General features: G+C 41.1%; 1 protein-coding gene across 1 annotated transcript in view; it reads left to right on the top strand.

Moving 5' to 3' along the window:
- gabrb4 (gamma-aminobutyric acid type A receptor subunit beta4) overlaps nt 1-24831 on the top strand; it is a 60608-nt gene extending 35777 nt beyond the window's left edge. The window contains exons 4-10 of the mRNA XM_017491941.3: nt 3239-3459; nt 11953-12035; nt 15394-15531; nt 18519-18671; nt 19184-19440; nt 20203-20292; nt 20557-24831. Of these exons, the coding sequence (XP_017347430.1) occupies nt 3239-3459; nt 11953-12035; nt 15394-15531; nt 18519-18671; nt 19184-19440; nt 20203-20292; nt 20557-20913 (1299 nt within the window). The 3' untranslated portion in view covers nt 20914-24831. The remainder of the gene's footprint in view (nt 1-3238; nt 3460-11952; nt 12036-15393; nt 15532-18518; nt 18672-19183; nt 19441-20202; nt 20293-20556) is intronic.
- The last annotated feature ends 2411 nt before the right edge of the window (nt 24832-27242 follow it).

Here is a 27242-nt window from a genome sequence, read left to right as displayed (position 1 = left end):
GAGTGGCCGCTCCAGTGTGCTGCCCCGTCCACTTATCAAACATGATGTACATTCTGCTTCATTTGTGTTTGAAGCCAGTTAGATGTTTTTGTTTCTTTGCGTACTTCGGTTTCTGTCTAATGGACCACACTCATAGTGTAGGTGAAAAATAAAAAAACACCGTTAATGGAAGAGACGAAAGCCAATCATGACCCCTGCTTTAGATTTGACAAACGCATCTCCTTTTTAACTGTTAACCTGACGAGCTCCTGTTTGGAGTAGATTCACTGCATCTTACTGCATACTGTATGTTTATTAAATATATAATGTTACTGCACGATGCACCGCTGCATTAAGGGCTTGTTAACCGATGTTATCTACGCGCATTTCTGAGCAATTAAGAAACAGAAAATGCCTTTTGCCTGGAAAATAAAGAAGCAGGCTAACCATTTCCAACCATTTTAGTTGATCACATCCTGCTATATGGTTTCGTTAAATCGTTACAAAAATATTTTTTTTTAAATATATATAAAAGGTCAAACAACTTCTAGGTCAAATAAGTCATATTTTTTTTCAAACCGATAGATGAACTGTCAATCATTTAAATAAACCAACAAGATGATTCGCCAATAATCTAATTCCTTTAACGCAACCCTTCTCGAGGTCACCTTCATTAATGTAAAAAAGAAAAGAAAAGTTGCTCGTATATAAACCAGAGGCTTTTAAATTAAAATCGTATTGCATCGTATCATAGCAGTTTGTTAGCATGACATAAAGAACGTCATTTGGTAGCGATTAGCGGTTGTGTATAAATAGCCACCTTGTCATTCTGGGGCTCCGTTTATCAGCTTTGGTACTGTTGTTGTGGCCATGTGTAGGATGTTCAGACCGGATCATATCAGACCGATCCATTGCCGTGATACCTGTACTGAATTCTAAGAGACTCGTTTCTCGCTCTGAACACTAGGAGTATCAGTATAGCTCACTGAGGAGCTCCATTGTTCACCTTGTTCAAATCCCAGTGTGTTATTATTATTATTATTATTATTATTATTATTCCATGTATAACGCAGTGCCATTATCTGTGTCTGTTTAAATCTGTATCGCAAAAAATTCTAACAACAAATATCAGTTTGCAGATTATTCCCCTCCGGAACTCCTACCGTTCCTCAACCTCAGCTACATCGCTCAAGTTCAGACTCAAATGCCTGGAAAGCTATCTTTCAGAGAACAACAATATAGTTTTATATATATATATATATATATATATAAATAACCCAACTAGTATTATCTTATCAGATTTGCTATCAGTAATTCATGCTATCGGAATCTACTACGGAGCTGGGACACGGTGCTCCTGAGAGACAAAATGGAGTCCAGGACGATTTTTTTTTTTTTTTCTTTTCCGGGACGATTTTCTTTTAATAATGATGGAGAGCGATCGTTTCGGAACGACTAGACTCGATAAATGAGACTCTGCTGCGATGTACACGGCACGTGGGCTCGGTGGATATTCCGCATTCCGTGCCAGATTGCAGAGAAACACGGTAGAAATATGGTTTTATTTTGGAGTGCCGTGTTTAGACCCAAGCACCGATGATAGACAAGAAAAAGAGCATCGCGCGCCTCCTATTCGTAAACGAGCGCCGTCTTCGTCTCGCACTCTCAGCGAGTATGAAGGGAAAAATCTCACACTTGCACGACAGTTTTTTTTTTTTTTTTTTTCCGGTCCGGTGGGATTCCAGTCCTGACGCGCACCTCGAGTCTGGACCAGACACCGTGTGAAACGTTCACCTCCTATTCATATCTGTATTTCGAATGATTTAGAACGCATCGTCCGTTTAGTCCGGGTAATAGATTTGTATTCGGTTACGTCCCTACTTCTTATGCAGTCAAGCGTGACTTATTACATGACTTTAGCCTAGACTCGTTTCATTAGCCAAGCCCCACACTTTCAGCATGCTCATGCTGTTTCATAAAATATTTTAATTCAGGTTTCAACTCGGTGTCTATGTCTATTTAGCGATGTGTTACGCCATTAGTACATCTGCATGGATGGTGTCCTTTAACTCTTAGACAAAACACAGCTAATTAGTACATGAGTAGATTCATTTATTCATCTTCTTTTATTCTGGTCAGGGTCACAGTGGAGCACTGGGCACAAAGGCAGGGATGGGCATCACACACACACACACACACACACACACACATTCATTCACACTTGGAGGCAATTAAGAGAGGCTAGTCAACCTACTGGCATGTTTTTAAGAGGTGGAACTAGCTGGAAGAAACCCCCATAGACACGGGGAGAGCCTGTAAAACTCTGCACAGACAGTAACATGAGATCTGGACCGAATCTTGGACTGAATCCTGGACTCTGGAGCTCTGAGGCACGAACGCTACCTGCTGTGTCACCATGCATCCCACACAAGCAGATTTTGGACGCGATTGCAGTGGGTTCGATTCGGTTAAAAATGAAATGTGCTGTTTTTATTATCTCTCTACATCCAAACATCCTTCCCGAGTTAGAGACACCGCTCTAAAAGTCTTTTTCGGACCCCGAGATCACCCCGAAAGAAGAAGAAGCACAATCCCATACCGCTTCCCGAATGCTCCAGCGGTACTCCGTTCGGTTCAGATTCCCTTCTCTTCCTCATTTTCCTCGAATTCGTTCAAAGTATTGTCTTAATTAGTGTTGATATGAAATAATGAGATCCTCAAGTTCTTGTTTAATTGATCATTTAACTTATTAACCAAAGTCTCAGTGGGACATCGCCACACTCCCAAGTGGAGTCTTGTAAACTTTATTAAACGGATTAAAATTACATTTGCATTCAAATGGAACAAATACACGAGCCAATCTAGAAGCGGATAAATGAAAAGTCATTACGCGTTTCTGTTTTGCTGATATTAAGTCGAATTCAGAAACATACATGCCTACTGAAGCAAACGCTTGATCAAGAGTTATACAGGATTGAAAATTAAACCTTGCTCTTTTCATTAAAGGCAAATTAGAAACATGTTTGTGATTATAAACGATTGCATCCTAAGTAGTCGGTGTCAAATAAAACATTCCGGTGGCTTGTTTTGATTGATATGAAATGAAATGATGGCTTTAGCCGTCTAAGATGTTTGTTTCGTGCCTCTGATAGAAGATGTACAGATTTTTGGAAACTCTGCTGTACTCCTCTGCAGCCTGGATCCATGAGGTGAAGTGTTTTAAAATGGGACTTTTGTTCTTCCTGCCCTCTCTCCCCAGGACTACACCATCACTATGTATTTCCAGCAGAGCTGGCGGGACAAACGGCTGGCGTACGCAGAGATGGCACTCAATCTGACCCTCGACAACCGCGTGGCCGATCAGCTTTGGCTACCTGACACCTATTTCCTGAACGACAAGAAGTCCTTCCTGCACGGGGTGACAGTCAAGAACCGCATGATCCGGCTCCACCCCGATGGCACGGTGCTGTACGGACTGAGGTAAATAACGCCAACGCCGTCATTCCTGAGCAATTCGCGATCATTTATACCGTAGCAACCTTCTTCCGTTCTTTCTTTCTTTTGTTCTTTAAACATATTTAAAAATTAAAGTCTGTAATACGCGTCTTAGATTCAGAAATATTGTGAAAAAAATTAATAAATAAATAAAATAAAAATCCTCCAGTCGAAACAGGATATAACCAAGCAGTTGACGGTTAAGAGGCTTGATCAAGGATCCAACCATGGCAGTGCTTGGTGGTGCTGGGATTTGAACTCATGACCTTCTGCTCAAAAGCCTAAACCAATTGGGTACGAATTCCCTCAACTACCGCTATAGCTCGCAGCGTTAACTCAACCTCCGCTGAATTAACTCTCCGTAAAACATGAATTTCAGCGCTTTACTAACCCGAGGTTTTTACTAGCATATAAACTTACACCAGGTTTGCATCAAGTTCATGTTTTTTTGTGTGTAGTCGCTAAAAAAAATAAAATTCACAAAAAAGAGAATATTCACCGTTCTTAATCCAGCCTAAAATGGTAGATATCCCAGAATGCATTGCTGTATTTCTAGTATTTGACTGTAAACCAATGCAATCCTGTAAAATGAATTCCATAAATGTACACCTTTTCTTTTCTTTTCTCTTTTTCTTTTTCTTTCTTTTTTTTTTTTATTATACAGACAGCTTGTAGAACTTTTTATGGCTTCAGATCCTTTTTATAGGCCTCCGAAACTTTTGGTCACGACCACAAGCTGAAGGTTCCTTTTTGGCACCACAGTACATTTCACAGTTCACAGTTACGAGTGACAGGTTGCCATGTCTGTGGAAAGCTTTCCATTTTGGGCTGTGTTATTTGGGATCTGTGAGCAGTTCACAGCACAGACAGGCCTTGTTGAAAAGAAGGTGATAATGACATTAAGCGGAGAGGGAGAGCGCGATTGTACGCCTAGACTGTCCTTTTGAGTTTTGATGTCATAAACCAGAGTCATCACAGGGTTTTTAAATAAACAAAAAAGCATCAGCACTAATAGAACGAGAAAATAAATCATCTGATGAAAAACTAAAAAAGTTATAACTTGACAAATTACTTCGTAAAAAATGTCATCAGTAACGTAATCCAAGTCTCACAATATGAAAGTTACAGTATCTCACAAAAGTGAGTGCACCCCTCACATTTTTGTAAATATTTGATGATGTCTTTTCATGTGACGACACTGAAGAAATGACACTGTGCTACAACGTAAAGTAGTGAGTGTACAGCTTGTGTAACAGTGTAAATTTACTGTCCCCTCAAAATAACTCAACACACAGCCGTTAATGTCTAAACCGCTGGCAACAAAAGTGAGTACACCCCTAAGTGAAAATGTCCACATTGGGCCCAGTTAGCCCAATTTTCCCTCCCCGGTGTCATGTGACTTGTTAGTGTTACAAGGTCTCAGGTGTGAATGGGGAGCAGGTGTGTTAAATTTGGTGTCATCGCTCTCACACTCCCTCATACTGGTCACTGGAAGTTCAACATGGCACCTCATGGCAAAGAACCCTCTGAGGATCTGAAAAAAGAATTGTTGCTCTACATAAAGATGGCCTAGGCTATAAGAAGATTGCCAAGACCCTGACCCTGAGCTGCAGCACGGTGGCCAAGACCATACAGCGGTTTAACAGGACAGGTTCCACTCAGAACAGGCCTCGTCATGGTCAACCAAAGAAGTTGAGTGCACGTGCTCAGCGTCATATCCAGAGGTCGTCTTTGGGAAATAGACGTATGAGTGCTGCCAGCATTGCTGCAGAGGGTGAAGAGGTGGGGGGTCAGCCTGTCAGTGCTCAGACCATACGCCACGCACTGCATCAAATTGGTCTGCATGGCTGTTGTCCCAGAAGGAAGCCTCTTCTAAAGATGATGCACTAGAAAGCCCGTAAACAGTTTGCTGAAGACAAACAGACTAAGGACATGGATTACTGGAACCATGTCCTGTGGTCTGATGAGATCAAGGTAAACTTATTTGGTTCAGATGGTGTCAAGCGTGTGTGGGGCAACCAGGTGAGGAGTACAAAGACAAGTGTCTTGCCTACAGTCGAGCATGGTGGTGGGAGTGTCATGGTCTGGGGCTGCATGAGTGCTGCCGGCACTGGGGAGCTACAGTTCATTGAGGGAACCATGAATGCCAACATGTACTGTGACATACTGAAGCAGAGCATGATCAGTATGCAGTATTCCAGCATGATAACGACCCCAAACACACCTCCAAGACGACCACTGCCTTGCTAAAGAAGCTGAGGGTGAAGGTGATGGACTGGCCGAGCATGTCTCCAGACCTAAACCCTATTGAGCATCTGTGGGGCATCCTCAAACGGAAGCACAACTTCTCTAACATCCACCAGCTCCGTGATGTGGTCATGGAGGAGTGGAAGAGGAATCCAGTGGAACCTGTGAAGCTCTGGTGAACTCCATGCCCAAGAGGGTTAAGGCAGTGCTGGAAAATAATGGTGGCCACACAAAATATTGACACTTTGGGCCCAATTTGGACATTTTCACTTAGGGGTGTACTCACTTTTGTTGCCAGCGGTTTAGACATTAACGGCTGTGTGTTGAGTTATTTTGAGGGGACAGTAAATTTACACTGTTACACAAGCTGTACACTCACTACTTTACACTGTAGCACAGTGTCATTTCTTCAGTGTCGTCACATGAAAAGACATCATCACATATTTACAAACATGTGAGGGGTGCACTCACTTTTGTGAGATACTGTATATGTAATCTGATTCTTTTTGGATTACTTCAAGGCCACATAAAAGTCAAGAGAAAAGCAATATGATCTAAAACACTTATTTTAAGCTTAAAACATGTTCAATGTTTGTATTTATTTTAATTAATTAATTAAATAAACAAATAAGTAAAAGAACACTGCCCTTGATGCGGCTAACATTACACCACAAAAGCTCCTGTGACCATATTCTGGTTTTCCAAAAAGAGGACACTTTTTATTTTTGGCGGGGGGAGTCTTAATAGCGTTCAAAACTATAAGTTACTATAAATGCAGACTTTAATACACTGAAAAAGACACACTATTCGCGTCACATGAATAAACATGAATAAATTTGGTTTTACTCCGCCCACGTTTTACATTTTTTTCCTCCGTTCTTTTGAATGTCCATGGAATAAAATATAATATCAGATGTCGAGAGTGAACCTTCTGGCATCATTTACACATTTGAAAGACCGGGTAATACGAAGCAATGCGATAACATGAAATTAAAAAATGACCTTATATGGTCATGGGCGTCGTTTCGACTCAGAAGAGCTGTCGTTCGCTGCTATTGTCGGGTAACTGTTTGACGCCGAACACAACGGCGCTTCACCTTCGTGTGTCCGCTGAGAGCAGGATAACGGTCGAGAGGCAGGAATTTGGCCAATAGTTGCTGCAAGTCTTTGATAATCGACCAATCGGTGTGCGAGAAGGCGGGACTTACAGAGAGGGTTAAAGCCATGCAAACACACGCACACATGATGCAGTATTAGACCATAAACACATCATAGTGAAACTAAAGCCGAATCCCGGACATTTTCTCGAATTTAGATTGAGCATTTTCTCAAACTTAGAAAAAGAGGACGTAAGGTAGGACCCTAACAAAACTATTTCCTAGAACAATTCGTGTTCATTTCTACCAAGTTAACATATTAAATCATTTGCGCATGCACCAGGAGGTCTCTCATGTGAGTCACGGCCGGCGAGAGAGAACCAGAACTATAATCAAACAGCTGTCTGTATTGTGTTCTGTCAAAACTATTCATTTACTAGTAATCTAATTACTTTGTTTTTTGACGTAACTGTAACGGATCACAGTTTTTTGTATCCTGATTACATGACGTCGTTACACGTACTCCGTTACTCCTCAAGCCTGCGCTGGCTGGATCACTTAGCTGAATTCTCAGTAGCTAGCTAGGTCATGTTAATTCATACATGTTTCTAGCTAACTAGCAAAGACACCGGCTTACATAGCACTTACATATGTCTAACACAACAGGATGTTGAGCTGTGAAATGCTGCGATCTGCTCGGGCTTTGTTTCGCGTAATATAAAGCAGATCATCGTCGTGCTCGAATTTAAAACTGACGGTAGCTGTTGGGGTCAGGGATGCTCATCTCTCTTCACTGTCTCAGACATTGCTGCTGTAGAATAAACATTCGGTGTCTGAAGTATAGACTTTCTGCTTTATTTTCATTTCAAATTTGCACACTTTTAAATGGTTTCCGGTCTTCCGGAGTTAAATCGTTTTTTACTCCGTTAAAGCACCACCGCAGTGAACCGTGAACGCGTTTTATAACGAGAGGACGTGTAGGTTGTTATCGTCCGCCCCCGGGTGTCACCGTACGATTAGTTGTAAATGACCCTAACCCTAGTCTCTCCACGACTCCATGTTCTTGAAACCTGGATTATATTATCTTTATTGCTCTCTTCAGAATATTTAGCCAAGGCGTTCGCTGAGGGAATCACACAATAAGTCAGTTTTGCTTTTTCAAGCTTAACGTTTCTGAAACCTTTGGAGAAGTATGAAGGACATTCCTCACACCAGCACCATTATTCAGGCCCAAACATTAGCTGGATCCAGTGTTGTTCCTCCACAGACATAAAAAAAAAAATCCAGGACAGGACGCTTAGAGTGCATTCGGCCATGCATTACCCGGAGCCGCCTCGATCTCAGCCAAGCTAGGACGCTGTAAGCATCCCACTCAATCGCGCTATCAATAATGAAAGATGACAAACTATTTCCTCTTTTCGGGAGACTCTGGCACAGGTGCTTTCATGAAGGAGGAGGACTCAGGCTATGGCTTCTATTTTTTTTTTTTTTTTTTTCCTCATCGAGGGAAATGGATGGGAGAGAAAACCCTGTTTGCCCCAGCGACAGGACCAGCATTCCAGATGCATTTTGGAGACAGTGTATTATTTATTAAATGCAAATAGAAGTGTCTATTAATACATAATGCCATGCTGGAATTTGTAAGCAGATCTGATGAGATATTCTGGGCACAGCTTATAAATGTGCATTTTCAATTAGTGCTCCGTTGGAGGAATTTCCAAACGCGCTATGATTTCCGAGAACACTGACCGCCGTATCGGACACAGAATATTTATAGACCGTACGTCTTTAACGGCGGATGTGCTCCTTTGTTTGTATTTGCAGGAATTCTTGAAAGAACACGAAAGCAGGACGGAAGACGCAACAGACCGCTCGCTGCTGTGTCTTCCGAGTTATATATATATATATATATATATATATATATATATATATATATATATATATATATATATATATATGTGTGTGTGTGTGTGTGTTTTTATATATATATATATATATATATATATATATATATATATATATATATATATATATATAAATAATTTTTTTTATTTTTTATTTTTTTAAATTATGGGCTTTTACTAATGTTGTTTGTTCCTTGGTTACACGGAGCAGTCACGTTTAGAAATGTTTCAGAGCTAAAAACAAATGCAAGTGGAAATCTTAATTATAGTACGCTCACAGATAAATGCACAGAAGCGACTGTAATGGCTACGTTACTACGTTACGCCTATGCTCCATTACCTAATTTAAATCCACAATCGGCAAGTACGGTATTTGCACTTGTCACGGTTGTCGACGTTGTCCGTACGGAATAAACCTCGCTGCGAGATCTTAAATATGCTGACAGACCACACGAGAATTCCCGTGCAGAATAATGGCAATATAATATAAGCAGATTAAAGTGTTGGTCAGGATTTATGAAAAGAAAAGGGAAAAAAGAACACCAAACTGAGAACATCGCTCATGAGTCTAGATGCAGTTCATGTCGTATTTCACGCCCGTGCTCACTGATACTGCTCTGTACGCTCTCTATTAAAGATACCGCTCTCAGTATGAGGAGCACACACACGACAGCAATTAACATTAACAGAGCTACATAAAATGTTCCTTTATCAGCGTCAGTACCGAAAACTCTGCTATCCCTAATCTAGAGTTTCGCAGACTCCCTTATACGTCAAAACACTGTAAACGAGCAGAATGTGAAAGAGAATTTGGGAGAAGCATCATGGTTCCCAGCATTTCAGCATCAAGAGCTGAGACGAAACCGAACGTCCAGACTGGGGAGACAGAGATGGAGAGGCTGATGAGACTGAGGTCTCCAGCTGCAATATTAATGGACAAACATGATGATATCTCGGAGCAAGTGGAGGAATTAATGGAGTGTTAAATGCTGACTTAATATGTCTCCTGACGGAGCAGGCTGAGGACGGGTTTACCACTCGGCTGCTGCCAAGCTTCCAGATTAATCTCAAGGTGTCTAAGAGCAGTTGTGAAGAGAGCTAAACATGGATGTGCGGAATTCAATTGAATTCTCGTTTTCCGATTAAATTCGATTGTTTTTTTTTTAAATTTATATACCACTTTTAACTAGAGACGTTGTCACATGCACCTTTAGAGCAACTAACTGCTAACGATCAGGCACGGAAACATCTCCGAATATAGGCTGGAACCTTTAGAGTTACAGTAATGCGCATCACGTAGGCGAAATACGCTAACATACTTTCGAACAAAACAAGCTTGCGAAGGGAGAAGCGTATTTAAATGTTGATTGGGCGAATTGACTCGTGTGCTCTTGTGTCTCAAGAACGTCCCAGATTTCCTCCTCGCTGATATAACACCAGCTCTTTACTGGAGCACCACTCAGGGACTGACCCAAAATGGCTCGAGGGCCGTTCAGCCGTCTCAGACGACGCGAGCCAAACACGAGTCCCGGAGACACAAGCATTCCACGTCTCTCAGATTTCCCTCCGAGGAGCTGCAGACCCACTTCTTCTCTGCTCTTTGGCTCTTAGTTAACGTCAAACCTACAAAAAAAAAAAAAAAAAAAAAAAAACAGATTAAGATCAGATTCTTTAGACGAAATGAGTTAACTAAGAGAGAAACGGAATCACGCAGCCTCGTTGTTCCAATCCCACCCCGGATTATCAGGTACAGAAACGAACCAAAAACAAGAGTGTAAAGGTATTTTTTTTTCCACATAGATGGGCTGCCTTGATTATCTTTGATCAACAAGACTCCTAGGACACTTAATTGTTTAGCCTCTTATTAGATTAGCGCTAAGACATTTCAGCCCGTGCAGACGCAGATTAAGCTAGTGCTCAACTAAATTACAATCAATGGGAACGTTTTAGGCCGGGACTAGGGTTCATTTATATCCAGGTTCACCCAGACGAATGCATTTCTGCATTTCTGCATTTGCTAACTCGGTCTTAAGCTAAAGATAATGCTGACTGTTCGTTTATTTTTTCTCTCTTGGTAGCAGAGACTGGATTATGGTTGTGACCGTGCTATGTTTGATTATTCACAGTTACTGTATATGCTCCTCCTCACACACACACACACACACACACACACACACACACACACAAGCTCACTGTACCTATCCCAAAAGTTCCCTGAGAACATATTTACGCGTGTGACATAGCAAAGCGATGAGCTGAAACTGAATTACTTTTTTCCTCCCCTCGAAAAACAGCAGGAGCTGCCATGATTTAACATCGCCAATGTAATTAGGAAAATGCGCCGCGGCAGTAAATATCTCTGTGAAGCGCCATCGACTCCCACGCAGCTCATTAGCAAAGCGTGACGCCGCCGCTCCGCCCGGGCCGCTGCACTTCCTCCAGCTGCTCTCTTGTGTGCACATGTGACGTAAAGCATGGCAGGAGCGTGTCCTTTGTGAAAAAAATGTTCAGTATTAAAATATATATATATATATATTTATTTTACTGTCTGTACAGTCGCTTTAGTGTGATTCCTATTCCTCTTGTCATAAGGGTTTGGAAGAAAGTGCCTGCAGTAAGGCCACGCGTTACAGACTTATCACAGATGTCGTGTTTTTAAAAAGTATTTAGTACAAACAATGTTATAGTGTGTATATCCAGCCTATACGGTGATGCTGCATACTCATGAAGCCGTGTCTATGTAGATAAACAGCGCAATAGCAGAACCGATGATTACAAAATGTCCTTAAAGGAAAGCACTAAACAGCACAAGATGTTACTGCAGAGACAACATGCTGCTAAACAAGCCAGGTTTGCAGTGAACAGCATCCACACTCGCTCGCTCGCTCTCTCTCTCTCTCTCCTTCTGTCGTTCTCTCGATCTTTTTCTCTCGCTTTCCCATCAGACTCCATACAGCACTCGTCAACCAAGGACTGCATCCCCCTCCTTCCTTCCCCTCCTCCCTTATTCTTTCTCTTGGCTGCCAAACATCAATCAGAGATTCAAATGGCACAGTCAAGGCTAAGCTACGATTTCCTAAAGGTTACCAAGGTAACAGTGTCTCTCTTTCTGTCTCTCTGTCTCTCTCTCTCTCTCTTTCTCTCTCTTCCTGCCCCTCCCTCCCTCCCTCACTCCCACTCCTCCTTGTGCTCCTGCTTTCCTTTTCTTTTCTTTTTTTTTTTCCACCCAGAATAACCACAACGGCTGCATGCATGATGGACCTGAGGAGATACCCCCTGGACGAGCAGAACTGTACCCTGGAGATTGAGAGCTGTAAGTGGACACAAACACACAGATACATGCCGAATGCCCCATATTGAATATACTGTATCTTGTACCGAGCATGTACCGGTACCGCCGGTACGCAGCCATCTGTCGACGACGGATCCCTTCAAAATGGGCACCCTTTTTTGGAGAAACTGCATGATGGGTACATCTACGGAATACTGCGAGCGATCTTATAATAATGGAGTTCATATAGGATATCTGTTCTGTCGCACAGATTCCTGCGTGAAACCGAAAGAAATAGCTGCGACAGCATTTAGTCTCGACAGTAGTACAGCCTGTACAAAAGTCTGCCAAGCAGTAATCAGTCTTAAAAAAAAATAAATAAAAATACAGGCCACTAGAGGTGCAAAGGCGCAGGGAGTGAGACTGGACAGATTTTTGTTCTATTCATTTCACACTTAAACTCACATGCAGTCCACAGGGGTAATTAAAGGTGCATTAGTTAAGATTAGTCAACATGGGAGCGCTAGTAGGCTCAAGTAGGTGTACCTACAAGTATAGTGGAACGGTTCTTTTCAGCTTGTTTAATCCGCCTCACATTTGTGCACGTGTACACCAAGCCACGCCCTAGAATCTACAGTGGCTGTGTGATGGTGTGAGCGTTTTTCCCCGACATGAGATTCCTACCCGCCCCCCACCCCCCGCCCTACCCATCATCTCTTCAACTGCTTTACAGCTGCATTAGCTCTCATGGGTTTTTCAGATGACCATCACTAACGGTGTTATCTAGATAGCGTTATTAACTCCATCGGGGTTTGCTGGCATGACTTACATTTCTTTGAAGGTGTTTCATCCAAATGAAATCATGTATTTACTTTGTTATGAGACGCCGCAGTTCAAACAACTGAACACTTTCGACAGATTGCGCACGTCCAGAAGGGAAGTCCACTTCATCCCCGTCACCATGTTGGAAAAGTGCTAGGAATGTTTATTCTAGTTTTACATTTCCTGTCGGTAAGTTTTGGGGTTTTTTTTGGAACCGTGATTTGGTATTTTGTTGAAAGTAAACAGTACCTGGTTGTTACCGTACTGGGTGTTCACCTGATTCCACCAAGTTTTGCTGCGATAGGGACGGCGTGAAGGAGCACTGGAGGCATGTCTATAAAAAAGACTGACATGCAAACGCAGACAAGCAGTCATGCTCTGATCCGTGGCTTAGACAGTTATTACGATAAATATTCCAAATGTTTTTCAGGTCATTTGTAAAGAGCCATGTGTACAGGCAATCACTTTTGATTCATGCTGGAATCATCCCACTTGGAAGTAGGACGTCTAAACAGGGTCATTTTCCAGAATCGGTGGGATTGTACCTTCAAATTAATGTCAATAAAAATGACTTCCCAAATCCCCAAATGAGGTTTTTAATTCTCCTCTCTGAGCGCTTCGGTTTCCTTCCTAAAAAAAGACGGCAGATGGCAAGTTGCGACTCGTCCGCCTCGTCTATTTGATGGTGCACCACAGTCCGGAGAGACCCGGTGTCAGCAAGTATGATCATTACGTTCATTTACACTAGTCACAACATAACTGCAGTGTTGCCTACATAGCCAGTGGTGATAAATGCTTGGAAAGGCTTTTTACTCAGCTAAGTGACAGCTTTGGTATACTGAAGTAATATTGAATGGGCTTTCTCTGTGCATCAATGAAGGGCGCCGCACTATTGACCATCCGGCCTGTAGATGTTGTCTATTTCCATTGCAGCAATGATGCATAAATGTGCTAGCTGGCTTTTTAAAAGACAAAGTGGGAATTTATTGAATTAAAAAAACGGCGCATCGTGGCGGTGCGGCGGTTAGCTCACAGCTCCGTGGTCTCCGGTTCTGTTTCTTCAGGGCCCTCCAGTTTCTTTCCACTTCTTCCCAGAAAAAACGCAGCTAATAAATTCTAGGGTAGTGAAGGAGGAATTTTCCAAATGGGATCTTCTCAGCTACGTCTTCTGATTTAAGCCATGGCTTAAACAATTTTTATTATTTTGATCATGACTTACATATTTTCAAGGTTATTGGAAAATTATTAGACTGGCTAATTTAGCTGAGATTAAGCTACAGTTAATGGTCAACGAAATAAAGGAAACTCCAGCTTTGGATTCGTCCTTTCCCTCTCACCTGCCCAGCTTTAGACTCATCAAATGATGGTAGGAAGATTGGGTAGGTGAGCAGAAATCTGCCCATACACTCACAGGGTGTTGACCTGCTCAGTCTAATGGCTCGCCATCACTCCGCTCTCCTTCACGTTCACGCCTACACAAACTTGACCGTAGCCCTATACCTAACACCTAACATCTAACCTTAACCATAAGGAATAAAGCTTAACCCTGAGACTAAAATCTAAGCCCTAATTCTAACATCCAACGCTAGCCCTCAACTTAAGGCGTAGGCTTAACACTAACCCTAATCTCTAACCCTAGCTAAATCGCCCCTACTTTGTGCTAAGCGTTCCTGGCGTAGGTTCCGGATTCCACCGTGAACCTGATCCGAATAAAGTAGTCACTCAGGATGAATGAATTAACGTACTTAAACGCTAATGAACAAATATAATCAATTACAATATTAAATAAAACATGATACTGTAAAAAAAATAAAAATAAAAAATAAAGATTTCTCTCACTAACACATTTTATCCTTTTTTTTTTCTTCTTCTTTTCTTCAAATGACAAATTTTTGGACACCCGTATGTGGTAATTCCTTAAAAGAAATTCATTTGCTGCTAGGATGCTTAAGTAGGATCTCAGGTCAGGAAAACGAGTCGGCCTATAGACGCTCGACCCTTGGCATTAAGGCAAAATGATTAAAAAGGGATGAATTCTAATCCAGGCAGGGAAATGATATGACCCTTGACAGAGCGCTGGAATACTCAGAGGGTTCGAGGCATAATTAAAACATAAAATACAGCCTTACTAACCTGGAGCCAAGACATATATGGTTTCTGGGAACTCCAAGAGCACATCATAAATGCTTCAATGAAGTATCAAGGGGCCTGTGGGTCTTCTGCACCGTTTGGGGGTGTTTCTTAAGTTTTAATATTCTGCACAAACTACTGTAGCACAGTTTTAGGTTTGGCTCCGTTACCTAAAATATAAAAAATCATTTAGTTCATCATTCCTGTCTACCGTATCACGTATATACAATCACTTCCCCAAACAGGACACAGATAACGGTATTCCATCCTTCATCCTTATGCTCTATAACACTATAACGAAGCCAAGCTGTTCATTCCTAGCCTCGTTAGGATTATCACTATTGCTCACTGTTTACGTCTTACTCTGTGATAAAGAAAAGTCATTAATACCGCTATGTCCCATAGCACTGATCTTGTTATAACATCTTATTCTGTATATTCCCTGCAGATGGATACACCACAGATGACATTGTGTTCTTCTGGCAAGGAGGGGACAGTGCTGTGACCGGAGTGGACAAACTGGAGCTGCCGCAGTTCTCCATCGTGGAGCTGCGTCTTGTGTCCAGAGAAGTGAGGTTCACGACAGGTGAGCAACGCCATTCTCGGAACTCGGATCAGTCGAAGGAAATTTCCCAAGCGTACTTTTAGAAAACGTACCAAAAACGTGCCAAAACAATGAATGTGGCCAGGTTAGACCCAAAGACATTGCTGGGTTGTCAGTCTAGGGTGGTGCAAAATACTAATCCACATCCATAGAATTTAACATAACGTGGCTCCGCCTGTCTGTGCATGGTGGCATCCCTATCGGACATGAAGGGAGCACCGCTAAGCGACGTTTATTTGTCGTCTGTTTATTTGCAAGTTACGAAAAAAAAAAAAAAAGGAGTCCTAGCTAACATAACGTTAGGCTGCGTCTTATGAAGTATGTGAGTGTTACGAAAGCAAAAGTTCGTTAATAACGAACGGAAGAAATCCGACGTTATGCCTCTAATGATGAGAAATACATTTTTTTACATGCCAGGGAATAGTTTTTTCTTTGTTAACTAGCTAAACTTGTGTGTTTCTGCATGTTATTACACTCGTTTACAGTCCTTGCTGTATTATTATTATTATTATTATTATTATTATTATTATTATTATTATTCAAAGTGGCCTATCACAGCAAGATTTGCCAAGTCGTTTATTTTCGCATCACATATGACACTGATAACCGCACTGACAAAGGGTGGGTTTAAAAGCAAAAAAAGGGGTGAGAGGAGTGGCCATGCTTTATGCTAGGGTGGCACTGGCCACCCCATGCTCCGCCCATGATAGGAACCGAAGTTCAGGTTCCATCTCCAGCAGACGTAGTCTCTCTACGATAGTATTACCGTTTCAGGGTGACTTTTGAGGCGAGAACACCGCCACTGCATTTGTCCTTGAAGCCACTCTGACAGTGAAGAAGATTTAGGGTTATCGCCTTAAATTAATTTAGGAAATGCAGCTATTTTTAAGTGTTCTTGCCCTTGTGTTGCTCTTGTTTATTTATGCTTACCGGGGATGCTACCGAGGAAGTGTTCATAAAGTATACGTTTAGAAGATTATAGCTTATTGCTTGATGCCTCTGTCAGGTGCAATTTCGTTTGCCGTATTCCATTAACAACAGACAAACACATCTATCCAAAAAAATATTCTCGCGATACGATAAATTTTTACTTTTTATACATATACATACTTTGCATACGTATATTTTTTTTTTTTTTCTCAGATCATGAGAATTCTGTTTGGCTGTAGGATCACCTTCACTTCAAATAAATCAGTACATGTGGCCTACAGCCTTTTAGTTTAGTCTAAGCATAGTCCCCTTATATGTATTTGGGATGTAACCAAATACTAATACAGTATTGAACAGATTACATGTTCTATATGAATACAAATACAGGTATGGATTGTAAGGGTGCACTTAGATTTTTTTGGCAGAAAGCTAGGTTTGTGCATTGGAACTGGGTTCCTGCAGGGCGAAACACAACAAGTCGTGCGAGCATGAGGTTTTTACTTTCATACTTTCAGCTTGAAAGGCACCAAGTGTGACCGGGTTGTGCACAGGGTTGCCAGGTTTCAGCAAAATTCCCCAAAACCACACCAGAGACTTGAAATTGATCAAGCATTGAAAAAGCATTGAGAAGTGAGATGGATTTTTCTTCCTTTCTTTCTTTCTTTCTTTCTCTCACTCTTTGCACAGGAAACCAGTTAACAGTGGTGCGCACGCATTTCTGCTGGGGTTTCCAAAAAAATTCATTTAAAAAAGTAGCGTTTTTGTCGTACTTCAAAGGATTTTTGTTCGCTTCTTTGAGGAAAAGCTACTCGAATCGCACGAAATTGTTTGGCGGGGTCTTTCTCAGTGATGTTTGTTGGTAAATGAGAACTTTTAGCTGTACTCGTGCTCGACGCATGTGACTCGAAGGGGACTTTGGCTGAATGCGCGATGAGATGATGTCACATGAAGTGTCTCGGCCCAAATCGGCTTAAAATCTGCGGTAATTTTGAAAAACTTCAAGCCCATCGGGATTATTTGGCCTAATAAGATAAAGGAAACTAGTCAGAATAATTCTATACCTATAATAATTCTGACTCTAAATGCAAAGCATGACAGAAATATTAACATGACTACCTTTTTTACCTTTCATTTGTCACTTGAATGCAGTTACAGGTGACTGGAGTGTATATATATATATATATATATATATATATATATATATATATATATATATATATATATATAAAATTGTAGAACGGTTTAAATGTTGTTCTAAGTAAGATTTAATAATTATATTGTTTGCAATTCACTGTAAATAATTTCAATAGTAAATATTCTATTATTAGCTCTTTTTTTCATTTCCATTTTCCATTTGTTACTTATCTGTATGTATGCATATTCTTATTCATATGTGTGTGTGTGTATATATATATATATATATATATATATATATATATATATATATATATATATGACATTTTTTTCGATTCTGTTCCTATTTAATGTGTATTCTTTCTTATCTATTTTTTTGTGTAATTGAGCTGCTGTAACAAGGGAATTTCCCCAGTGTGGGATCGATAAACTTTTATCTTATCTTATCTTTTTCAAAAGAATTGTACAAGTGTATATATAATATGCTGTACATACTTCATACTTCATTCATACTTCACATTTCAGGTAGATCAGGACCGTCTTCTTTCATACAGCTCACTGGACAATTCAATGGATATTTTCCTTTTTCTCCGAATCCCCTAAAAAACAACAACAAAAAAAAGGCACTGCGGTTTTATCTGACAATTCTCCAAGGGACACAGGAGCCGCCTGCTGAGAGGAGGCTTAGAGAAAAATCTGCCGCGCTGGCAACTTCCAGCGATGTTTAACTGGAATCAAATCTGTCCCTAGAAAGGACTACATTGTGTAGGAGAAATGAATCACCCCGTACGAGCAGGAGGAATAGCCATCCTGTGTGTCATGAAAGTATGCTTTTTTTTTTTTCTTTTTTACTCTCCGCTTATTCATTAATATCTTTCCTGCATTCCCTTTGCCCCTTCGTCCAGGCTCGTATCCCCGGCTGTCGCTGAGTTTTCGCATCAAGAGGAATATAGGCTACTTCATCCTACAGACCTACATGCCCTCGATCCTGATCACCATCCTTTCCTGGGTGTCCTTTTGGATCAACTATGACGCCTCTGCTGCTAGGGTGGCACTCGGTAAGGATGCTGTTATCGTGTAAAAGCAGTTTTTGTTGTGAAAAAAAATACGACATTGATTTTTTTTTTTTTTTAAAGCGCAAGAAATGTGCCGAGTATATTATAAAAGCATTTACCTGATCATCCAGAGATTGTGAGAAAGAATCCCGATGATGTCCACAGCCATCCATGGCTGAGAGTCCAAGACAGCAGAATTGGCTGTGGGATGAGCATAATGTCTCTCTCGCCTGTCAATCACAGTAACGCTAGCCAACTGCGGGTGCCTCTGAGCTCATGTATGCGTAAGAGGGCAGATAGCGAGTGTGTTACACTTCCATGTGATGCAGCATGAGCAGGATATGCTTCACGTATATCTCAGAGGAAGCCTCACCCTCCAGGGTTCCAGGGTTCTCCTAGGTTCCATCCCGAGCTCAAGTCACACTCTCTGTGTTGTTCTTGTTCATGTTCTCTACGTGTCCGTAAGGGTTTCTTGAAGCGATAAATGAATGGTACGTGTTCTTGTTTTCTTGCAGGGGTCACCACGGTACTCACTATGACAACCATTAACACCCACCTGCGGGAGACCCTCCCAAAGATCCCCTATGTGAAAGCCATCGATGTCTACCTCATGGGCTGCTTCGTTTTCGTGTTCCTGGCCCTTCTCGAATATGCCTTCGTCAACTACGTGTTTTTCGGACGAGGACCCCAGCAGCAAAAGAAAATCAACGATCGCCTCAACAAAGCTAACAACGAACGCCCACGTTATGAGGACAAACGCCTGCGAGACCAGGTTGACTTGACCATCTATCACTGTCGTTGTGTTCATCTCCATCCAATTCTAATATTCGAGTGGAACCGAACTGAACAAATATCGTTCTCCCGTGGTTTGGATTATTTTAGATTTGTGTAAGCGTCAGGATTTTCACAAGGTGTTCGAGTCCGCCACCTGATTCCCCATTGTCCATTGCTTTCCCTTAACCAGTGGCTTCTTTCATTTGATCAAAGCTACGACAGAGGCTCATCTCGAACTTATACGAGATTACACTGCAGTTATTCTATCAGGTTCTTCTGTAGATTAATGCTGCATGCCTGTTTCTGGTAGAAATATCTGCGAACAATTTCTGTTTATTTACCTATAATATAATGATGACGGTGGCATGTAGTGATTATACCGTAATGTCATGCTGTTAACCCATGATCTGATGATTTTGTTGCTTCCTTCCTAGAAAGCTATCAGGTTATCTTTGCATCTTAGATTGGAACAGATTGGAAGAGTACCGTGCATGAAGTATGGTATCTCTTTAAACGTACAATTTTTCTGCTATAAATGATGATTTTGGAGAAACACAAGAGTAACAGTTGTCCCTGTACGAAAGACGACGTACCATGCTTCATGTACGAGAGTTTCTTCGTTGAGCGTCATGTCTATGCGTTGTGCTGTATTGTTGTTTTTTTTTTTTAGAGAGGGAACAAAAAAAAAATGTTTATGTATTGTCAAAGTTTTTTTATGGGCGTTTTAATGTTCTCTTCATCTCTTCTTTCACGTCGCAAGGACTCCATTTCAGCGCCGTTTCAAACCAACACCCTCAGGTCATACACACAGCGAAGAAATCTGTATCTCGAGGAACAAAGAAAAGTTGGGGTACATAAACTTAGACCTCATCATAGCCGCAAGACTGCAGATTTACAGTAGATCATGCAATGCAATGCCGTTAATAAGTAATCCCATGTGTCAGCCATCACCTTGTGAGCTCTGTAAAGTTCTCTAGTAGTGTTTGTTGTAAATGTGACATCACATGATCATTGCATTTGCATGAGAAGTATTTAGATCTCTCTGATACTTTAGGACCGATGATTTCTGGATCCTAGTGACTGTGTCTCTCTTTGTCATTTATCCCTCGTCAAGGTGGACGCTTACGGAAACATCCTGCTCACCACGCTGGAGATGAACAATGAGGTGATGCCGTCAGACGTGGGCAGCAGCGTAAGTGACTCGCGCAACTCTGTCATGTCGTTTGACAGCTCGGGCGTGCAATTCCGTAAGCCTGTCGGTTCCTCACGTGACGGCTTTGGCCATCACTCGCTGGAGCGCGGCGCCATGCGCAGCCGCGCCAACTGCCGTCTGCGGAGGCGCTCGTCCAAGCTCAAGCTCAAAATCCCCAACCTGACGGATGTTAGCACCATTGACAAGTGGTCGCGCGTGATTTTCCCCATCACGTTTGGATTCTTCAACCTCATCTACTGGTTGTACTACGTGAATTGACACACAACGTCCCCCCAGGAAACATGGGCCATATTTTGAGAGCACACACTGAATTGGCTTTGATACAATTGGAAAATATGTATACACATATAGGAAAAGTTCATACATATGTATATGCATATTTCTATATCTTATATTTCTATACACAACAATGCGGAAAGGACTTTTCTGATGTAAAAAAAAAAAAAAAAAAAAAAAAAAAAAAAAAGTATTATATAGATTGACTTGAATGTTTAAGAATCATGTGAGACAAACATTTCTTCTACTTCTGAAACTAACAAACACACGAACAAGAAAAAAAAAATCCTCCTGAGGGTTTGGAACTAAGGACTGCATGATATTTTTGCTAAAAGAAAGATTGCAAGATATACAGAAAAGGATACAGCAGAGCATCCTCATTTGGCTTTTTATTGATACATACTGCAATCAACCTTTCCAAAATGCAGCTCATGAAATCAGTCATGGCTCGTATGCTTTTGGGCACAGACCAGGCAGAACACATTCCCTCAGCCCCCAATCCTCCATTCAGTGCGCCTCCTTTCCTCCAGTCCCTCATGGAAGGGACTCACAAGTTGTTTTTTTCCCCCGCCCCCGATTCTATGCTGTACAGCAACGTCATCCTTTGGATTATGTGTTGTTTCCTTGATTTTTCTGTGAGAGACCTTTCTCTTTCCTAGGTATAAAGCTCTGGTCATTGGTTTACACTGGACGGCCAAAAAAAACAAAACAAAACAAAACAAAAAAAAACACAAGCCCCGCCCAGAGTCTTCTTTTTCGTGTTTTTTTTTTTTTTTTTTTTTTTTTTTTTTCCTCTTAATTCCATTTTTGCGAGTCTTGGGAATTACTTTCATTTTGGTTGTAAGGATTCTGACTACTCTGGTTGCTATTATTTTGTCTTTGGAAAAATTCATACGTTCTGGGGAGAGCAGTTTAATTAAGCATAGAGTTATAGAGTTAGCGCATTTGCTAGATAACGAGCCACCTATATGCATTGTTCATCTTTGTTTTTGTTTTTGTTTTGTTTGGAGAAAAAGGAAAACGGCATCACGTGTACATTTACTCAATATCCTCATCGAATATGGTTAGGTAGTATAACTGTACTCTTACTTTATTCTTGTTCCTAGTGATATCCATCTGTTTTGTAGATAAAGTACGCATCGTCATCATCGACTTTGTGTTGTGTGAGGACGTGAAAAAAAAAAAAGGGACGGTGGTGAGCTACAAGTTGTTTGTCTGAGCTTGGTTTTGAAGTTAGTCCATCAACTATATGAAGTTGTATTTAAAAAAAAAAAAAAAAAAGAAAGAAAAGAAAAAGAATAATGTGTATTAAAACAGAACAGACGGTCATTGTTTTCAAATCTGCTGAATATTTAAATGATCAGCCCATTGTGTGACCTGATATTGTATGTGATAATTCACTCATCTTTAACGGCCCATTCTGAGAACAATTCAATATGTTTGGGGTTTTTGTTTGTTGTTGTTTTTGTTTTTTGTTTTTTCGTTGTTGTTTTTTTTTTTTTTTTTTTTTGGTTCCTCTAAAATGTGCCTGTCTGCAACCTGAAGTAGGTGTCCTCAATCGATCACTGAAGTAAAAGAGGGCTAAATGGCGCTCGATCTTTGACCTGCAGACCCACCCACAGCCCTGATGTTACACATCTTAGGATTCAATCCCAAAGACTGATGACATCAGCATGATCAGGAAAAAAAAAAAAAAGAAAAAAAAAAAAAAAGAGCTTCTGAGTCTTAACGGGGCAAAATAAGATGTACGATAAAAGCCATGAACTGACGTGACAACCAAAAAGGCCTATAAACCCATTCTTATGTCATTCTTATGAATTTCAGTGTAATATCCTCTCATCATGTCATGCAGCAAACCTCATGTACGTAACCACCGACACCGGTTCTTACGAGATCCATCTAGCTCCATTCAAAGCTGCCCGGGTCTCTCAAAGTCGCAAGGTCTGCAAGGTTGGGTCAGTCCCTCAGGAGGTACAAAATGGATGCGGATTGCAAGGGCTTTGTCTTTGAGTAGACGTCAGGGCCGGTGGAGCTCGAGAGCCCTGAAATCTTCTGCGGTCAGGAAGCGGAGGACGTTCTGAGCAGGTCTCAGTTCTCAGAGCCGAGTAGATTCCTCCGGCTCTCGGCTCGCTCTCGTCACACACCGTCCACCGTTCCGTACAAGAACATGGGTCAAGCAGGATTAATAGCGAGAGAAGAAAAAAACGAGTGACACCTTTGGTATGGTATACTCAAAGGAAACATGGAAAAGATGGTTAAAGATGCTCATCATTGACACCAATCTGCTGACTACAGTGCAGGGTCTGGTTGCAAAATACCTTTATATCAAGTGTAGCAATGTTGTGTGTAAATTCCACGAACCAGCACCGAATGCATGAATGAAAACAGAGATGAGGTTTCCTGCATTTTAATGTTTAGATACGAAAGCGATGTAACGAAGGACATCAGAAGAATTCGGTTTCTACTCATATCGTATAATCAAACGTCGTAAAGGATAAGCTGGTTAGTCTAGCACAGTCTGCTCACCTGAATCCGTGTAGATTTCACCTCGGGGAGCTGGAGAGCGGCGATTCCTTCATGTTTACTCCACGAAGGAGAGAAAAGTGACTTGACGTAATCGTGACCGTCGCGTCCGTGGAAGCGAAAGGCATTTCCCAGAAGGTTTTACTTTGCTCATGAGGTCACTTATTTATTCGCAAAAAGTCAATGTTGCTCGAACGCTTGAATGGTAGCCATCGGTTTTCATTCGGTCGCCCCTGCTTGCACATCCCGACAAATATGTGGAGAAAAACGATATTTCTACACGACAGACTTATCAAACAGCTATCAGATGATTTAAGGCACGGTATTTATCTTTGAACCGACACTACACAGTAGAACAAACAAAGACTAAGATGGATTATCAAGAGACGATTTTACATAAAAGTTACTCTGCTTCACATGTCAAAGCAAATGCCCTCACGCTGTGGTTTATACTGTATATTAGATTATTGACTAATAATCTGATCAATTAGCAACCTAACTATCATTCGTTTCCTACTGGATTAGCAGTTTCTATGCACGCCGCAGAACTCGGTTAAACGATCGGAAATGTCATTGGTCAGGATGCAAACGAAACCGCCGAGCGCTCCCCTTCCTACTGAAAAATAAACGTTTTGTCTCCGTCAAGTCAGTCATCATGTCATCTCCACGAATTACGTTGACGATCGGCGTGTACTTGTAGCACCAGCAGCACTCGGCTAATTCATCTTAAACGTTGAACTTCGGTTAAATTTCGGGTGGAACGGTGATTTGTCGTGGGCGCCGTCGGCTCCCTGCGAGATTTGCCTTAATCAGATCACAAAAGCATTTGTTCACACGGACTTTATCGCAGCAATACAATGCAAACACCACACAGCGAGTCGATTTCAAGCCTTAACGGTCATAAACGTCATTATAATCACGCCTAGTTGTAGACTGAGATCAGTTACAGAAAACGTTTGGTTAGATTTGATCAAATCTGCTTTAATCCTATCCTGTACTTGTACTTCTACCTAATAGTGGTGCATGTACATCATAATAATAAGGACGATCCAAATTCCTGTTCGAGACCTAGCGCAGCACTGTTGCTAACACGACCAAAATGAGCCACGTGAAATCAATACTCAATTCGCAGACCATCACGGCAGGTTTTTTTTTTTTTTTTTTTTTCTTTTCCCAAAAGGCGCTACTCGACAATACGGTAGTCGGAATCTGTCTTAAAAAAAACAACAAAAAAAAAAACAGGAGTGTCCACGTGCATTGCTTCATCGCTAAGTCGTTATTTCATCGTTATTAGTTTCACGTAAGTGTAAAAAATCGATATCTAAGACCGATATGCTAGTTTACAGTGGTTAACTGGCCAAAATACTTAAATATATGTAGCAGCACTGGGTGGGTGGGGGGGGGGGGGGGGGGGGGGGGGGGCTGGTGGGGGAGGGGTATTTGTCTCGTGACACTTCTTGCTAAACACTGCAACCATACTTTGGTTTTGTTTTGAACAATATATTCACAACTGGGGGGCGGGGCGGGGGGAGCGGGGGGGGGGGGGGGGGAGCCCCATTTCCACCTGATTATGTGATAAAACTTCAGCTTAACGTTAATATATATCTATATATAGCTAGCCGATTTTATACCCACTCTCGTAGCATCTTTGTCACGTGTACGGTCATCTTAAAAATCTTCAATTAACAGAATAACTCAGAGTCCTCTTCGATTTTCGTGGAGAGTTTGAGAGATTCGTTCAGTCGTGCTGCTCTTCACCGAAAGCAAGCTGGTGGTGTACGAATTTTCCGGAGCCGACGCGTGAGGGGGAAGACAAAACAGAACAACGCAAGCTATTTGTTTAGCGATTTATAGGTTTGTTTCTATGACCTTTACTCATTCTTGCTCATTAGACTTCCTTAGACATTTTTTTATTTATTTTTTTTGTGCATGAGATCAGGTTGGGCAGGGAGATATTAACCCTGTTAGCATCTCCGACCGTAAATCGCTCCTAGCATCTGGGAGTTCGGTCACGTTCTGTACCTTAAAAACTGTGAGTTAAAGAGGAAAATATGGTTTACTTATAAATCCTAACCCATCCGCTCGATGAAGTCAATTTTTATACTACGACTATAAAGTCTTTATGATGGCAGAGGTCTTTTTAGAATAACCATCGTGTGCGGCAGTTAGCAGTAGATATCGCCGCATAGCACGCCGTCCATCTGCATCGATGACCACGCCGAGCCGGCCTTCTTTGGAGAATGTGTCACAGCGTATGACTCACTGAATCGTTCTGTGTCTTAATGGTTTCAGAGTAAAACCCGTTCGATTTCTTCGTCGATCTTATATCATATATATTGTATATGTTTGTTTAAGAGGGAGAGCTTTATATAATATCAGGGATGGGATGGGAAGGGATGGGAAGGGATGGGAAGGGGGCGGGGCCAAAACAACTATAACGGACGACGTGTCGTATCTTATCACGCGCTTCATTCACTCAGACTCATCTCGATATATCCATGAACATCTCGATAAATCATGACGGATTGTTTTAATTTGGCAAATTGCTTTTGTTTTCGTTTGTTTCTTTTGCCACAGAACATCAGAAAAGGAAGTACAAAAAACTGTTGAACTGATTTCAATGTGAATTTTTCTTGCCTCTTGTGTATATGTGTAATTACATGTGAATTGTATTGTAAATATGATATCTTTCATCTATATTTCTTAATGCATGAACTAAAACAGGGCAGTTGGTAGTAACAGCTAGCCTCACTGCGACTGGCATGGACAGCTTTTGCAGCACCTGCATAACTTCTGCAAACGAAACCTCTGAAAAAAACATCAAAGGAAAAAAAAAAATCACAGGAAAAAAATAATTACCGGTTTTGTTTCGCATGACTTACGTTTTTTTTTTTTTTTTCCCCCTTTACGGGTTATTTATTTTCTCTCTTTCCTTTTTTTTTTTTAATGTTTTTTGTTTTTGTTTTGTTTTTTGTATTTTAAACTGTTCATATACGTTCACCCTTAAACACAAGGACAGAAATAACTTGCTTTTGAGGTGCTTTTACTTGCACTCCTTATCGACGCCTTCAGAGATCTAACTTAACCCGCTACAGTTATAACAAAAGAGTCCATTTTACGAGAGGGAAGTGTTTAATCGCTAAAATTCTCACAGGAATATGTACATTTTCATCCTTTCTTGATTTTTATATATCACGTTTTCATTTTGGACAGATAGATAGAGAGACAGAGAGATTAACAGATGCACCCAGTGAACCCGAGAAAGCATGAGAGATCAAGAAAGAAGTTTTTTGGCAAACGGACATCCTCCTTTCGATTTCGAGACCCAACTTGAGCGATGTGAATGCAAGACCGGTCTGATGAACTTTTCGCCTTCGCCGGATGAGTTTGTAAAAAAAAAATAATAATTTTTTAAAAAATGTTTGGCTCAGAAGGATATTTCAGTCCCCCCCTCCCCCCCCCCCCCCACCCCCCAAATAAAAATACAACCACAAAGAAAATTTTGATTCCTACTTTATTATTATTATTCTTTTTTATTTATTTGTTTATTTATTTATTAATTTTTTTTAGAAACCAATCCTTCACTGATCTAAAGTTCGATCCTTCTTCTGTATCGTTTCCTTTCCTTTCCGATTGCCTGTATTTGTTGTAATTTAAACAAGTCGTTAATTCTTATTGTTGCTGTTGTTTTTCTCATAGAAAAGGAAATATATTTCTACTTCACATTACGCCCTGAGAGTTTAACAAAAAAAAAAAAAATGCGTTTTGTGTTGTACTGGTTCGGTTCA

The sequence above is a fragment of the Ictalurus punctatus genome, chromosome 18 (genome assembly GCF_001660625.3).
Source record: "Ictalurus punctatus breed USDA103 chromosome 18, Coco_2.0, whole genome shotgun sequence".
Classification (NCBI taxonomy): domain Eukaryota; kingdom Metazoa; phylum Chordata; class Actinopteri; order Siluriformes; family Ictaluridae; genus Ictalurus; species Ictalurus punctatus.
This window is presented reverse-complemented; position numbering and strand designations above follow the sequence as displayed.